The 15,422-nt window shown below is 41.5% G+C and overlaps 1 protein-coding gene across 3 annotated transcripts in view; it reads left to right on the top strand.

The window, feature by feature from the left end:
- The window catches only part of espn (espin), a 190,758-nt gene that overhangs the window by 12,373 nt on the left and 162,963 nt on the right, over window positions 1–15,422 (top strand). For all 3 annotated transcript variants that reach the window (XM_043676085.1, XM_043676084.1, XM_043676086.1), the window contains exon 2: window positions 4,077–4,270. In XM_043676085.1, the coding sequence (XP_043532020.1) occupies window positions 4,077–4,270 (194 nt within the window). The remainder of the gene's footprint in view (window positions 1–4,076; window positions 4,271–15,422) is intronic.

Raw genomic sequence — 15,422 nt, forward strand, 5'->3', positions numbered from 1 at the left:
TGGCAGGCAGTGACCAGTGGGGTACCACAGGGATCAGTGCTGGGACCGCAGGGTGAAATATGAGGAGGATGTTAGGAGATTACAGGGTGACCTGGACAGGTTAGGTGAGTGGTCAGCTGTATGGCAGATGCAGTTTAATGTGGATAAATATATGGTTATCCACTTTGGTGGCAAGAACAGGAAGGCAGATTACTACCTAAATGGAATCAATTTAGGTAAAGGGGCAGTACAGAGAGATCTGGGTGTTCTTGTACACCAGTCAATGAAGGTAAGCATGCAGGTACAGCAGGTAGTGAAGAAGGCTAGTAGCATGCTGACCTTCATAACAAGAGGGATTGAGTACAGAAGCAAAGAGGTCTGGCGGCAGGCAACATGTTTCCGCTGCGGGGTGAGTGCCGAAACAGAGGACACAGCTTAAAAATACGGGGTAGACCATTTAGGACAGAGATGGGGAGAAACTTCTTCACCCAGAGAGTGGTGGCTGTATGGAATGCTCTTCCCCAGAGGGCAGTGGAGGCCCAGTCTCTGGATTCATTTAAGAAAGAGTTGGATAGAGCTCTCAAGGATAGTGGAATCAAGGGTTATGGAGATAAGGCAGGAACAGGATACTGATTAAGGATGATCAGTCATGATCATATTGAATGGTGGTGCAGGCTCGAAGGGCAGAATGGCCTACTCCTGCACCTATTGTCTATTGTCTACTGTCTAACCAAATGTCTTTTAAGCATTACAATTGTACCCATACCCACCACTTCCTCAGGGAGTTCATTCCACACATGAACCACCCTCTGTGTAAAAAAAATTACCCCTCATGTTTTTTTTTAAAATCTCTGTCCTCTGACTTTAAAATATGCCCGCAAGTCTTGAAATCTTCCACCCTCAGAAAAAGACACCTACCATTAACATTATCTGTATCTCTTCTGATCTTATAAACCTCCAACTTGAACTGCTGTCATCCTTGCTATGAGGGGAGAGCCCTAAATCTGTGTCTCACGTTTTTTGTTTGCTTTCCTACTGTTTTACTACAATTTTCAAAAGCAAGTTCAATGCTTGCTTCCTTGACGATGCTTTCAATGACCTCTTAGAAAGACTGGGAGTGGAGGAGGCAACTATTCATCATTATTGAAGTTGCCAGCCTGTGAGAAGTATTGTGCTGTGGATGTGGAGCCTATGAGAACTTGAAATATCAAAAATTATCTGTTGTCACAAAAAGTGATATTGCTAGAGAAACTTGGCAGATCTGACAGTGAGAGATCAGAGTTAGTCCAGTGACCCTTCTTCAGAACAATGGATTCAAAACACTTACCCTGTCTCTCTCTGTCTTCACAGGTGCTGCCAGACCTGCTGAATTTCTTCCCAATTTCTGTCTTTGTTTCAGATCTTCAGTTTCTTATTTTATTTTGACGTATCTTTTGTAAGCTTGTTATGACCACAAGTGAGGGAAGATTGTTTATTGTCAGGCATAAGCTTTGATCATAAAATTTATAAAGGTCCATTATATAACACTGGGAAGGCAATGGCCTAGTGGTATTATCACTAGAATATTCATCTACAGACCCAGATAATGTTCTGAGGACCTGAGCTCAATCCCCACCATAACAGGTGGTGAAATGTGAACTTAGTTTTTAAAAAATTCAGATTAAGAGTCTCATGATGACCATCAAACTGTTGATGTCAGGAAAAACTTACCTGGTTCACTAATATCCGTTAGGGAAAGAAATCTGTGTTCTTACATGGTCTTGTCTACCTGTGATTCCAGACGCCACAGCAATGTGTTTGACTCTTAACTGCCCTTTGGGCATTCAGGGATGGGCAATAAATACTGGCCTTGCCAGTGACATCCAAATTTTGTGAATAAACTTTTAAAAATTCAGATTTTCCCTGTCATAAAGTGCAATTCCATACATAGGTCACAATACACATTTACATTTTATGTCAACGTTCCTGGTGCGTAAGGCTCAAGACGTTTTTACATAATTGTCAGCCCCTTGTTATGACAGAAGAGTATCTGCACAGTGATCGTTTCCCCACTGTGACAGCTGCCCCAAATCTCAGTGTCTCTCTGAGCTTGTAGTCCTCGACCTTGGAATGTGCCAGTCTGCAACATTTTGTCATCGATAGGTCTTTGCACTGGAGACCAGCAAGTTTCATCAAGTTGATGGTCCTTCAGTAGCAGTTGAGGATACTGGCCCCTCGAGCACTGAGTCTTACATTACAGAGCTGTTTGGAATGAATCTCCTTAATCTTCTTTCAGATCTGTTTTGCAAAGGCTCATTTCAGGAGAAGGTGAATGACAGTCTCTTTCCTGACCATAGCTCAAGGGAACAAGAGAAATGAGTCTCATTCTGTCAATCTGCATTAGTCTCAGAAATGAAAGGATGCTATACTAATTGCCACAATGACTTTTCTTAATTCCACTTAAAATTGGCTTCATGGACTGAGAATCTGTCAAAAGTACTGAAGTACTCAACATGCTTGGTGGGAATTATGAATATGGGAATCATGCCAGATAAAGAAAGCTGTACTGATTCATCCAAGATGTCTCACACAATTAGCCTCACAATATATGCACTCATTAACTCATCCATAACCATGGAAGCTCCAAATAAAAGTCAGAATTCTGACCACTTTTAGGATGTGGTGGGGTGAAAGATTTTCGGAAATTCCTCTCCTACTCCATTTCAGTGATTGAAACTAGTCTGAGAGAACATGAAAATATCTTTTTAAAATTAAGTAGCCTTTGACTTAGCCAGAAAGAGGCCAGGATTTCTCTTGGGAATGAATGTGTGTAAGCTGTGCCTTAGTTGCTGGTGGACTTAATTCTAAAATACAAGGTTTCAGGTTCAAGTCTCACACCACGGCCTTGACCCAAAAACTCAAACCTTAACGCATCTGTTTTGGGTTAACAGCTTTGGAAAATTTCACCTTTTGGAAGAAATGTTAAACCAAGGCCTCACCTGTCTGCTTGGGAGGTGGATTATCTTAAAGAAGAGGAGCTAAGTTATTTCTGGTGTCCTGTTAATATTTATCCCTCAACCAAAACAGTCATCATCTCAGTCCTGTTTATGGGAGTTTGCTGAGTTCAAATTACTTTCTGTGCTTCCGACTTGATAATGTTTCAAAAAGCACTTCATTGAAATGTAAAGTGCTTTTAGACATCACATTTGCTGTATGAATGCAAGTCGTACTTTTCTTTTGAAGTAATGTTCACTTTATATTCACTAAACACTGGAAAAAAGAACCTTTCTCTGAGCTCTAACCGAGATCTGATCTCAGTCAACTTTAAATAGTTGTCCTTATCCTTCTGAACCTATTTACAGTCAGTTCTGCTCTAACGTGGCAGTTCTGTTTTCGAGCAACCCTGTGTTAAAAGAACGTTGCATAAAGCAGCACTAATTATACTAATGGGCCTGGAATCACATTGTAAACAATATGCGCTTTAAAAGTTTGTGTTATAGAAGCAGTGTCCCAATTCTTCAATCATGTGATAACGAATTTGCATTATTGAAACGTGCGTTATAGCAGAACGACCTGTAATTGGAATAAACTATGAACTCAACACAATCTGTTCTTTCCAACACCTTATAGATTTCTATAAAATCACCCCAAACTCTATATACCAGTCAGCTCTGATATAATGTGATAGTTCGTTCTCATGTGATCTCGCATTATAAGAAAATCACACAGTAGCCACCCTAATTAAACTAATGTGGCTGGAATCGTGTTATATCCAATACAAGTTGGAAAATATCGCGTTCTACAAATAACAATCTAAATTTTTCAATGGCGTTTAAGCCAATTTACATTGAAGAAACACATGTTATTGCAAATCGGTTTATCCCCAAAGTGTAAAGTTCCTGCTACTTTAATTTTTCCTTTATAACAATGATTCATCAATCTGGAAATTAATCTAGTGACAGTCCTTTGTATCCAAAGCTACAATACCTCTCACCATGTGAGCAGAACAAAACTGGGCACAATATTCTAACAAGGCCCTCGGTTACCATTTTGGAAATCGCTTTAAAATGTGGTGTGGAGCTGAAAGACTGACAGGTTTTCTTTCTCAATTTCTGCAGGATAAAGACAGTTCTGGAGCTACGGTCCTCCACCTTGCTGCATGGTTTGGGCATCAAGATATCACAGATTGGTTATTGAAAGGTGGAGGCTGTGACCCAACAGCAGCAACAGACACCGGAGCTCTGCCTGTGCACTATGCTGCTGCCAAAGGTGACCTCCCATCATTACGACTGCTGCTTGGACACTGTCCCGAGTAAGTAATAGGGAAGATTGTGCTTAGCTGAGATAGTTACTTGATGCAGTATGCTTGAGACAGATCCCTGGTTGCAATATTTGAGCAGCTATCTTTTGTGGAGAAGTGTGTGCAAGTGAAATTACTGGTATTTCGAGGATCCTTGAATTTTGGGATCCAATCAAATACCAATGGTCCAATATAGGATTTAGTGCAAGGAAAAGAAACATCAGCACAATAGCAGTTGTATATCTCTCAGGGCTGTTAATGCTCTTGTGGTCACCACTAGGTTTTCCTCCTCTTACACAGGACTTCATTTCTAGAGGTAGAGTGTTGAAAAGTGGGGAAGATATGCTAAACCAGTATTAAATCATGGGTAGACAATATTGAGAGCACTGTGTGCAGTATGAAAGGATGTGGAGGCTTTGGAGATGGTGCAGAGTAGATTTACAAGAATGATACTTGAACTACGTGGGGTATACATATTGGGAAAGGATTGACAGACTAGCCTGTTTTTCTCTTGAAAATGCGAAGGCTGAATGGTGACCTGATAGTTTTTTCCCAAATTCTGAGAAGTTTTTATGGAATATTTCTGTTGTGGGGAAAAGCATAAGGAGAAGCTTCAGTGTAAGATGGGCATGTCCTTCGTTCCTGCTCTGAACATTGAGCTACGATGAGAGTGTGAGAAAAATCCTTCACCTGCTGTTCTCTGTAAGGAGTAGTCACAATATACTGTTGCTAGATTAAAATGAGTAATTTATTGTGAGAAAATCAAACTGACATTAAATTTTGAGTTAAGGTGGCAAAATAAATGCAATTGTACCTTGCAATGAAATAGCAATAATCTGTTATCCAGGAAAATGGACTGCGAGAATTCTTTTGGAGATGTAGTGGACCCCAGCACTGTTGGTTCATCAGAGGACTGTCAGTATGGAGCTTGTTCTGAACTTCTATTGAATTTCCAATGACAGAGTGGGATTGGTCCAAGGAAATTTCTGACTATTACATTTTTAGACCCTTACCTTAGATATTTTCCTCTTTCATTTTCAAGACACAACTGAATAGATAATTGAAGGAAGGCAAAGTTTGTAGGTTTATAGGGGAAGAGCCGGGATTTGAGGAAATTGGACAGCCCTTTCAAGGAGCTGGTACATTCATGGGTGAATTGAATAGCAAATTTAAAAAAATTGCCCCAATCCTGAGGCAGATGGGGGCCAGGGGAGTCTACATTGAGCACCACCCACCTGCTCTTGTCTCTGAACACCTCTTCCCCCCAGTCTTCTGACCCAACTCTCACTATGACTGGCCCATCCTGTGATCCCAAAAGAAACAAAACCTTTTCATTATTGCAACACAGGCCTCCAATGATGAACTCCAGGTCGAAGAGGCTACCAACCTCTGCTTGGCTGGTGCTTTCTGGGAGGTGGGACTTCTGTCTTGAGGGCTTCTCAGCCTTCCAGGGGCTAAGAGTCAGCTATTAAGTGTCCTATTAGAGTTTGATCCAGCTGTCATTCTTGCAGGTGTGATTGTTAGGCCAGTTACCACTGAAGACTCACATTGATTGCAGAAAGAGCTAAATCTCGCCCAATCTTTAATTGACTCACATCCTTGTGTGCAGTTAAGACTGAGAGAGATTCCTGATCAGTAGGGGGATGAAGGGTTAGGGAGGAAGGATAGGAAAGTGGATGTGAGGACTGTTGGATCAGCGGTGAGCCTATTGAGCAGGTTTGAGGGGCTGAACAACCTGCTCCTGTTCCTATTTCTTAACATTTTATGGACTGACTGCAATATTCTGCACTGTATAATCCTATGCTTCTAAGTTTGAAATCAAAAATCACCCCACAGTTGAGTCCCTGTTTCCTCTGAATCAGTTCATCTTTTACTGTCATGCAATTAGGTATTTGTAGCAACTGAGCTCCTGGTTAAACAGAAATCCCCGTTCCTTTATTTTGATTTATTGTACACCATCAGCAAATTATAGAATAAACATTCAAGGTTAAGCATTGGTTATGTTTTGAGCTCTCCAACTACTCTATTCACATGTAACATGTGAACATGTTACATGTAACAGATGTGTTTATAAATCAACTTATTCATGGTTGAGTTAAATTTTTGACAGACGAGGAAGTCAATAGTTTCAGGGTGCAGACATGTGACTGGAGCTGAGACCATACCCTGATCAACTATGTAAAAACAATGATTGCAGATGCTGGAAACCAGATTCTGGATTAGTCATGCTGGAAAAGCACAGCAGTTCAGGCAGCATCCGAGGAGCAGGAAAATCGACGTTTCGGGCAAAAGCCCTTCATGAGGAATACAGGCTGATGAGCCTAATATTTGTCGAAATCCCAGAGATTTTCCAACTGTTTCTTTGGAGTTTCACTTTTCACTATGGACAAGCGATGGAATCCTTGTGAAAATTGTGGTGAACCTACATCTAATTACTACCTGTTCAAAAGATATCTTGGAATGGCTTTCCCCGCTAATTCCCCCTCTTTAGCCACTCCAATGACACCAGACACAGGATGAATTTCCTCTTTCATTTCTGTGTAATTTGACTTGGAATGCAAATCCTGGAGGGAAAAAAATTCTTCCATCACTGTAGTAGATAGTAAAGGGTTGATAATCTAGTATGGTACTAAGGAAGGGCTGCACTGTCAGAGATATTGTCTTTCAGGTAAGATGTTAAACTGAGACCCCATCTGCCCATCTCAAATAAAGGTAAGAGGCCCAAGAGCAACATTTGAAAGATCAGAAAGGGGAATTCCCTGTGGTATCTAGGCCATTTCTTATCCCTCAACTAACTTCACTAAAACAGATTATTTAGTAACAATGGGAGAGGCAATGGCCTAGTAGCATTATTGCTAGAGTATTAAACCAGAGACTCAACTAATGTCTTGGGGACCTGAGTTCAAATCCTGCCATGGCAGATGGTTAAATTTAAATTCAATAAAGAATCTAGCATTAAGAGTCTAATGATGTCCATGAAACAATTGTTGATTGTCAGGAAAAAACCATCTGGTTCACTAATGCCCTTTGGGGAATGAAACTGCTGACCTTACCTACATGTGACTCCAGACCCACGGCAATGTGGTTAACTCTTCATGGCCTTCAGGACTATAAATGGTGGCCTAGCCAGAGATACCCACATTCTATGAGTGAATTAAAAAACAATCGCATTACTATTTCTGGGAGTCTACTGTGAGCAAATTTGTCTTCTCTGTTACCCTGGTGACTGCACCCCAAATCTGCTTCACTGGCTCAAGCACTTTGAGATGACCTCAGATTGTGTGAAGTCTTCCTTTGTGTCAGTTTGGATGAAAGTTGTGGGCTACACAGCAATGAATACATAGCTCATAGAGACACGAGAGAAATCCTGCCTTATTTGCTCATTTGGGGCTGCTCAAAGGCCAATTTTATGCTGGGTCAGCACTCGGAGATTACTATGTGTAGTTGCCATTGACTACACACAACCCTGCCATATTCAAGACATCACTGACTTCCAGATAGAAACAACTTCAGAGTTTCAGCACATCACCTCAGGAAGGAAAGAGTCAATGGGAATAACTCTTGTTATAGTAGAAACCAAACAGCATTGTTAATGACTTCCTGGACATCAATATTCCCACTGCTGCAGTCCAGTGCTGATTACTTTGTGATCAGCGGCTGCAGAACACTTGTGGTGTATGGTGATAACAGTACCGTCTTTGTTCATGCTTTAGTTATGTAAAGTGCTTAATGTTTCTGAGGGGACTGCGCTGTTTCAATGCAGGAGAGATCCAACTTTCTGACAGAACTGGGATCTACTGTAAAGGACTGAGGGAGGATGATTTCATTTCACAAACTGCTGACCTGCTGAATAAGTAACTGATGCTTTATATCACAGCACTTTTATCTATCTTAAGGGTTCTCTGTAATGTACTTTTCTGTCCTTTTGTCAATAATTTAGTTTAGAATTGTCTCGTTTGCAATAGTTACTCAGCATTTCATTGTGTGTTATCTACCTGTTAATCGTATCTCACACCTGATGTCAACTGTGTACAGCTTATACCTCAATGCAAACCAGTCGTGACCCTGAGATTACCAGTTCTCACCTAACTCTGATTGAAAATTATAGTCTTAAATCTGAACTCCCATCCCTTCTCTGAACTCAGTGTATAATCTTCTCTCCTCTCACTATGTTGTGGAGGCCCTACCTACTCATTCTGCAGAATGCAGGGACTCATCGTTTTTTTATGTTGGGGTATTATTTTTCCAGGAGAAAGTGAGGACAGCAGATGCTGACGATCAGAGCTGAAAATGTGTTGCTGGAAAAGCGCAGCAGGTCAGGCAGCATCCAAGGAGCAGGAGAAGAAGGGCTCATGCCCGAAACGTCGATTCTCCTGCTCCTTGGATGCTGCCTGACCTGCTGCGCTTTTCCAGCAACACATTTTCAGTATTATTTTTCTAATCCAATAAATAGAAAGGCCCATGTCGTTAAGTTAATAATAGAAGTATTCGGATGCTTAAGGTTTGGTTACAGTTGAAGGAGGTTGGTTAGCTGTTTTGGCTGGGTGGCTGTTTTGCAACACAGAATAATGCCAACAGCATGGGTTCAGTCCCTACACCAGCGATGCTTATCATGAATGACTGCTCAACGAAGGTGTGGTGACCCTGAGGTTAAACCATCACCATTCATCCCTTTCTAACTAGAGAACAGGACTATGGCAACTTTACCTTTAGTTAGAGTTCATAAACTTGAATTGAGCTCATATTAAACTTGGTAACTTTGGATTGGTGCCAGTTTAGACCTCTTAAACGCAAAGTCAGTATTGGTTGGTGTTGGTGGTTCTGAAGTACAATTTATTCATAGTCCATATCAATTTGAATGGGGACTGATTGGTATAATTAATTTTAGTGATTACAGTAGGAATTAGATGATTGAGCATAGTGACAGTAGGGAATGTTTACAGTAGCTGATTAGGAGTTAAATTACAGTTGCTGATGGCAGTTGGACTAAAATAGTTAGGCTGTGACATTGTTTACATCTATTGTACTTCCATATCCAAAAGGTGAGTGTGGAATAAGCTCCATTTTTGTACATTAAATGGATGTGATTTCAAGAATAAGGAACTAAAGTAGACATTTGGCCTCTTAAGACCAAATGATACAGGAGCAGAATTAGGTCATTCGGTTCTTGAATCTGCTTCACCATTAGACCGTGACTGATAATTTTCTCAACCCCATTCTTCTGCCTTCTCTCCATAACCTTTGATCCCCTCACTAATCAAGAACCCCTCTCTGTCTTAAATGCATGCAATGACTTGGCCTTCTGCCGCAATGTGTTCCATCGATTCACCACCCTCTGACTGAAGAAATTCCTTCTCATCTCTGTTCTAAAGTATGAGCCTTCAGTATGTGCCCTCCGGTCTTAGTCCCTCCTACTAGTGGAAACAACTTCTCCACTTCCACTCTAAACCAGGCCTGCCTGTATTCTGTAATTTTCAATCACATCCCCTCTCATCCATCTATCCACCTCAACTGCTTCTCATATGACAAGCCCATCTTCCCTGGGATCATTCTAGTGAACCTCCTTTGGTCCACCTCCAACCCCAGCACACTCTTTCTTAGATAACAGGCCCAAAAGTGCTTACAGTATTCCAAATGCACTCTGACCAGTGCATTATACAGGCTCAGCTCTTGTATTCTGGCCCTCTCAAAATGAGTGCTAACAAGTCTGCTTCGCCATTTAATAAGATCAGATTGTGGCTTCAAACTCCACTTTTCTGTCTGCTCTTTATTATTCTGAATCTTTTATTAATCCCCGGAGGGAAAAACAACTTGGAAAAGGTTGGACCTCTATTTTGAAGTATACAAGATGAGTTGGTCCAGTGTTTCTTATTTGCCAGTATTACTGGGTTTTATTTCTTCTGTGGAAAATCTAACTCTGCCTTGAATATAGTCAATGACCAGCATCCAATGCTGTCTGGGGAAGAGAATCTCAAACTTTGACCACTCTCTGAGAGAAAAATATTCTTCTAATCTCAGTCTTGAGTGAAATTTTAAACAGTGTCTCCTTGTTCTAGACTTGCCCACAAGAGGAATGGACCACTCAGCATCTCAGCCTGCCAAGCCTCCTCAACATCTTATGACTTTCAATTTAGATCACCTCCCATTCTTCTATACGGTAATTCTCCAGTATATGATAATCTTTCAGAAAATACTTCAAAAATGTTGGAGAGAAACAGCCGTCCTGGAAATTCATACTTCCCTTGGTTTAAGGATGGAGTGTCAACCACAGGACTATTGCATTTCAGTCAACTCATCTTTCTACCTCACTACGGACAAAAGGCACATTGAAACCCAATGCACTTTCGAAGAATGTGAGTGGGGCCCCACTCACCTTTCATTGTAGAATGATGGTCCCTCTTCTTAACTGAGGTTGGATAAATTTCAGTGTCAAGCAACAACACAGGACATTTATCAAACTGACTGTCTGCCTTACTTGGAGAAGGACATTGGAATTCCTTGCCACAGTGAGCTGTGGGGGCAGAATCCTTGAGTATATTTAGCACCAAGATAGATTTTTGACTGGTAGGAAAATCGAATTTTACAAGGAAAGGGCAGCACAAGTGGATGTGAGGAATGTCAGAGCAGCCGTACTGCTGTTGAATGGCAGAGCAGGCTTGAGGGACTAAATGGCCTACTCCTATTTCATAGAATTCCTACAGCGTGGAAGCAGGCCATTCGACCCATTGAGTCCACACTGACCCTTGAGGAGCATCCCATCCAGAGCCCCCTTCCCTACCCTATCCCTGTAACCCTTCATATCCCGTGGCTAATACACCTAACTTACACATCCCTGGACACTATGGCAATTTAGCATGGCCAATCCACCTAATCAGCACATCTTTGGACTGTGAGAGGAAACTGGAGCACCTCGCAGAGACCCACACAGAAACAGGGAGAATGTGCAAATTCCACACTGACATTCATGTCTATATGGGTCTTTCAAGTTCATTAGCTGCTGTTTTAGCGTGTTGGTGGGTTTGTGGGCTACTGTGATGCCAATAGGTCTGAGTAGTCTGGCAGTCATTTCTGAGATGTCTGATGTAGGGAAGAGGGGCTAAGGTTTCTGGGTGCATTTTGTCTGCTTGTTTGGGTTTATTGCTGAGAAACTGTGACAAACACTACATTGGCCAAACAGGCAGAGAACTAGCCACCAGGATACATGAATATCAACTAGCCACAAAAAGACATGACCCACTCTCACTAGTATCCTTACATACAAATGAGGAAGGACACCACTTTGACTGGGACAACACATCCATCCTAGGATAAGAATTCCTAGAAGCATGGCATCTATCAACAAACACATTGACTTGGATTCCATTTACCACCCCCTGAGAAAAAGAACATGACATCACTGCAGAAAATGACATTTCCAACCCAAGGAAACCTAAACACATAAATAGAAAGTGGGTCACTGACATCCGTGCTTCACCAGAGGCTCACTGATGATGTTACCTAGTCTGGTGATGAAGCATCTGAAAATGAACCTTCCAGCTCAGTGAGCAAACTTACATCCAGAACCTCAACCTGAGCTACAAATCTTCTCAAAACTTGCTATCTTTTCTTACGGAAGGAGAACTGCACACAGCATTGTGGATCTGGCCCTACATATCCATAATAATACTTCCTCACTTTTATCCTTGATTCAGTAAACATCAATGTTCCATTTGCCTCCCTGATCTCTTGCTGTACCTTCATTAACTTCTTGTGATTGAGGTAGCAGGATAACCTGATTCCTCTGTACCATAGAATTCTGCAGTCTGTCAACGTTTAAATAATACTCTACTGTCCTGTAAAAGTAAACAAGTTCAGATTTTCCCCCACTTCTTTTGATTATTTTTTGAATAATATCTTACATCTGCTAACTTCCAATTTACTGGGATCGTTCCAGAGTGTAGTGAAGTTTGGAAAATCCTAAACTATTATCCTTGATTAAAAGTGAATGAACCTCATGTACAAATATAACGTAGAATAACTCGAACAATTGATGGATGGAGCACCAGTGAGCACAGTGAATTATGTGATGATACTATGGCTCTTAAGAGGTGTATCTTGTTCCTTATTTTTTGAAGAAAAGTTGAGATAGAAGTGCCAGCTGAATGCTCCAAAGCCAATAAGGTAAACAGCTTGTGAAGCCTTGGGATTTTTTTTTAAAGTTGAAACAATCAAAGCAGCCTAAATGGGTGGGATCAATTACCACAGAACCAGGATTTAGATTTAGTTTTAGACCTCAGTAATAATTGCTAGGGTCATGAAGCTGGATGTGGAAACTGTTCCTCTGTCTGTTACAGCTAAAAGCTGGGGTCTCTTCCTGCTGCTGAAATTTCAAGTGAGACAGTCTATTTTACTGAATTTACCTTTGCCACGGGCGTGTTTATGTGATGTTACTATATTGGAACAGTTTATTAGTAGTAGTTAATATATCTGTTATTTTGTTAAACACTTTAATAGAGTAACAGTTAAGCAAATTCATTTATTCTTCCCATGTCTGTGTGGGTTTCCTCCAGGTGCTAATAATAGTTCCATTAATAGCAGATACAAGGACACAGTCTCAGAGTGAAGGGACTTTAGAATTGAGGTGGGGAGGAGTTTCTTCAGTCAGAGGTGGTGAATCTGTGGAATTCATTGCTGCAGAAGGCTGTGGAGGCGAGGTCATTGAGTGTCTTTAAGACAGAGGTAGAAAGGTTATTGATTAGTAAGGGGATCAAAGGTTATGGGGAGGAAATGTGATTGAGAAACATATCAGCCATGGTTGAATGATGGGGCAGACTTAATGGGCTGAATGGTCTAATTCTGCTTCGATATATTACGGCCTTGTGGTCTTATTTTAGCTTCCCATTTGGTAAAGAAGTTAGATTAATTATTCAATGATCAGTCAATTCTGCTGCTTGGCGCTGTCGTAACGGGCTAGCTCCAGTTACGAGCCTGAAACCTGAGCTTGGCACTTCCCTTTGCCTTATATTTACCAACAGTTGTGCAAACAAGTGTGTGATTACATTAATCCAGTGGGCACATTTTAAGTTCATGTGCCGAATGTACCATGGGTGGTGCTTAATTAAAATAAGTTAAACTGCTTGAGCTGTATTTGGAAATCACTTGGTCACACATCACAAGGAGAGCATGTTTAACCTGCAGTTTTGACTGAATCGACACCTTTACTTGGTTTTATAACGATGGGACTTTGTGGTTGAATCTCGTCTCTTTAAGACAGCAGGCTGTATGTCACTAATGTTGAGTCGTTAACAATTAATTAGCCTAGCTGGAAGCTTACAGCTTTTGGTAGAAGCATTTTTCACATAGTATTGTTTGCTGAGGTTGCTATAGCACCCAGAAGGCATCACCTGGCCATTCAAATTCAGGTTGTCCATCTATCACCGGTCTTTTGTGCCCACACTAGCACAGGAAGGAAAGACAAAATGATGGCATTAAGGACCATTTGTACCAACAGACTTCCTGCCTCACATAAATTAGGGCAAGAAATAGTAAATATTTTCCTTTAGAAGTAATGTTCAGTGCACTACACTACTATGGAAGTGCTGCATTGTAAGAGGTTCCAACTGCCAAGTGAGACATTAGATTCTGGCTCATTCTGCCTGTTGAAGTGAACATAAATAATCTTGAAATTTTTTTTTGACAATGATGTTCTCCTGATATCTCTGTCAAAATTTCTCCCTGGATCAAGATTTGGAGGTGCTGTTGTTGGACTGGGATGTACAAAGTTAAAAATCACACAACACCAGGTTATAGTCCAACAGGTTTTTTTGGAAGCACTAGCTTTCGGAGTGCTGCTCCTTCATCAGGTGGTTGATCCCTGAATCAACACCATCTAAAGAGATTGATCGGTATTTCGTCTCTGTGATAGAAGACGCAGAGTGCAAATTGCCTGCAGCGTATGCCTTTGCTAGAGCAGGGATTAATGTCTTCAAATGGTTGTACCATGATTTGAGATCCCCTAGGGATCTGTAAGGACCTAGATGTCGAGAATATCTTTAAAATTCCTGCTTCTAGATTTCTTTTACCCTTCTCATGAATTTTCAGCTCAACAATGTGTACATGTTATTTGTTAGGAATGGAGCTGTTTTCTCACGCTGGACACCAATTGAGGGCAGACATTGGGCAGCACGGTGGCACAGTGGTTAGCACTGCTGCCTCACAGCGCCAGAGACCCGGGTTCAATTCCCGCCTCAAGCGACTGATTGTGTGGAGTTTGCACGTTCTCCCCGTGTCTGCGTGGGTTTCCTCCGGGTGCTCCGGTTTCCTCTCACATCACAAAGATGTGCAGGTCAGGTGAATTGGCCATGCTAAATTGCCCGTAGTGTTAGGTAAAGGGGTAAATGTAGGGGAATGGGTGGGTTACGCTTCGGCGGGTTGGTGTGGACTTGTTGGGCCGAAGGGCCTGTTTCCACACTGTAAGTAATCTAATCTAATCTAATTATGGCTGGGTCAAGATCTTGAGCCTCCCTCTCTAACTGCACTGCAGATGTACCTTCAGTGCACAAACCACAGAGCTGTATGAAGGTAGCTCATCTTGAGAGCAATTGAGGTTAGTCAATGAACATTGACCTTGCTTGCAATACCCACATCCCATGAAGATTTATAAAACCAAAATGGCGTGGTTGTGCTTTACCCCATAAATCATGGGTCACCTTCATAAAGAGGATCAACTGTATCAATGTGATATTTTTCTGTTTTCTCTGACCAGACATCCTGTGCACTCTTTGAGTAAGCTTCTTATTGTTGTACCAATTAACAAGACATTAGAGGCCATTTTCTGCTCTGATCCAATAACTCCACAAACTTAATTACTCCCCCAAATGCTGATATGACAGCACTCCCAAAACTGAAACCTGAACTTAGCTTACTGTTCACCTTTTAAGCCATTTTTGACTGATGAAGGTGAGTCACTGAACCAAACAGGACTCTCAAAGAAAATGGTTACCTTGTCACTGCCTGGTCTGTCCTGGTCCTAACTGGGCTCCTGCTTACTGTCCTGGGCTTGCAATGGATAGAATCCTCTTAGAAAATGTGTGAATGTCGGCATTGAATGAAATGAGGACTCTAACTAATATCCAGTGATGGTTTAGTGATCAGTTGGGAAAGTATTGAAGATTTGCCAGTGCCC

Source organism: Chiloscyllium plagiosum, chromosome 34, assembly GCF_004010195.1.
Source record: "Chiloscyllium plagiosum isolate BGI_BamShark_2017 chromosome 34, ASM401019v2, whole genome shotgun sequence".
NCBI classification, from domain to species: Eukaryota; Metazoa; Chordata; class Chondrichthyes; order Orectolobiformes; family Hemiscylliidae; genus Chiloscyllium; species Chiloscyllium plagiosum.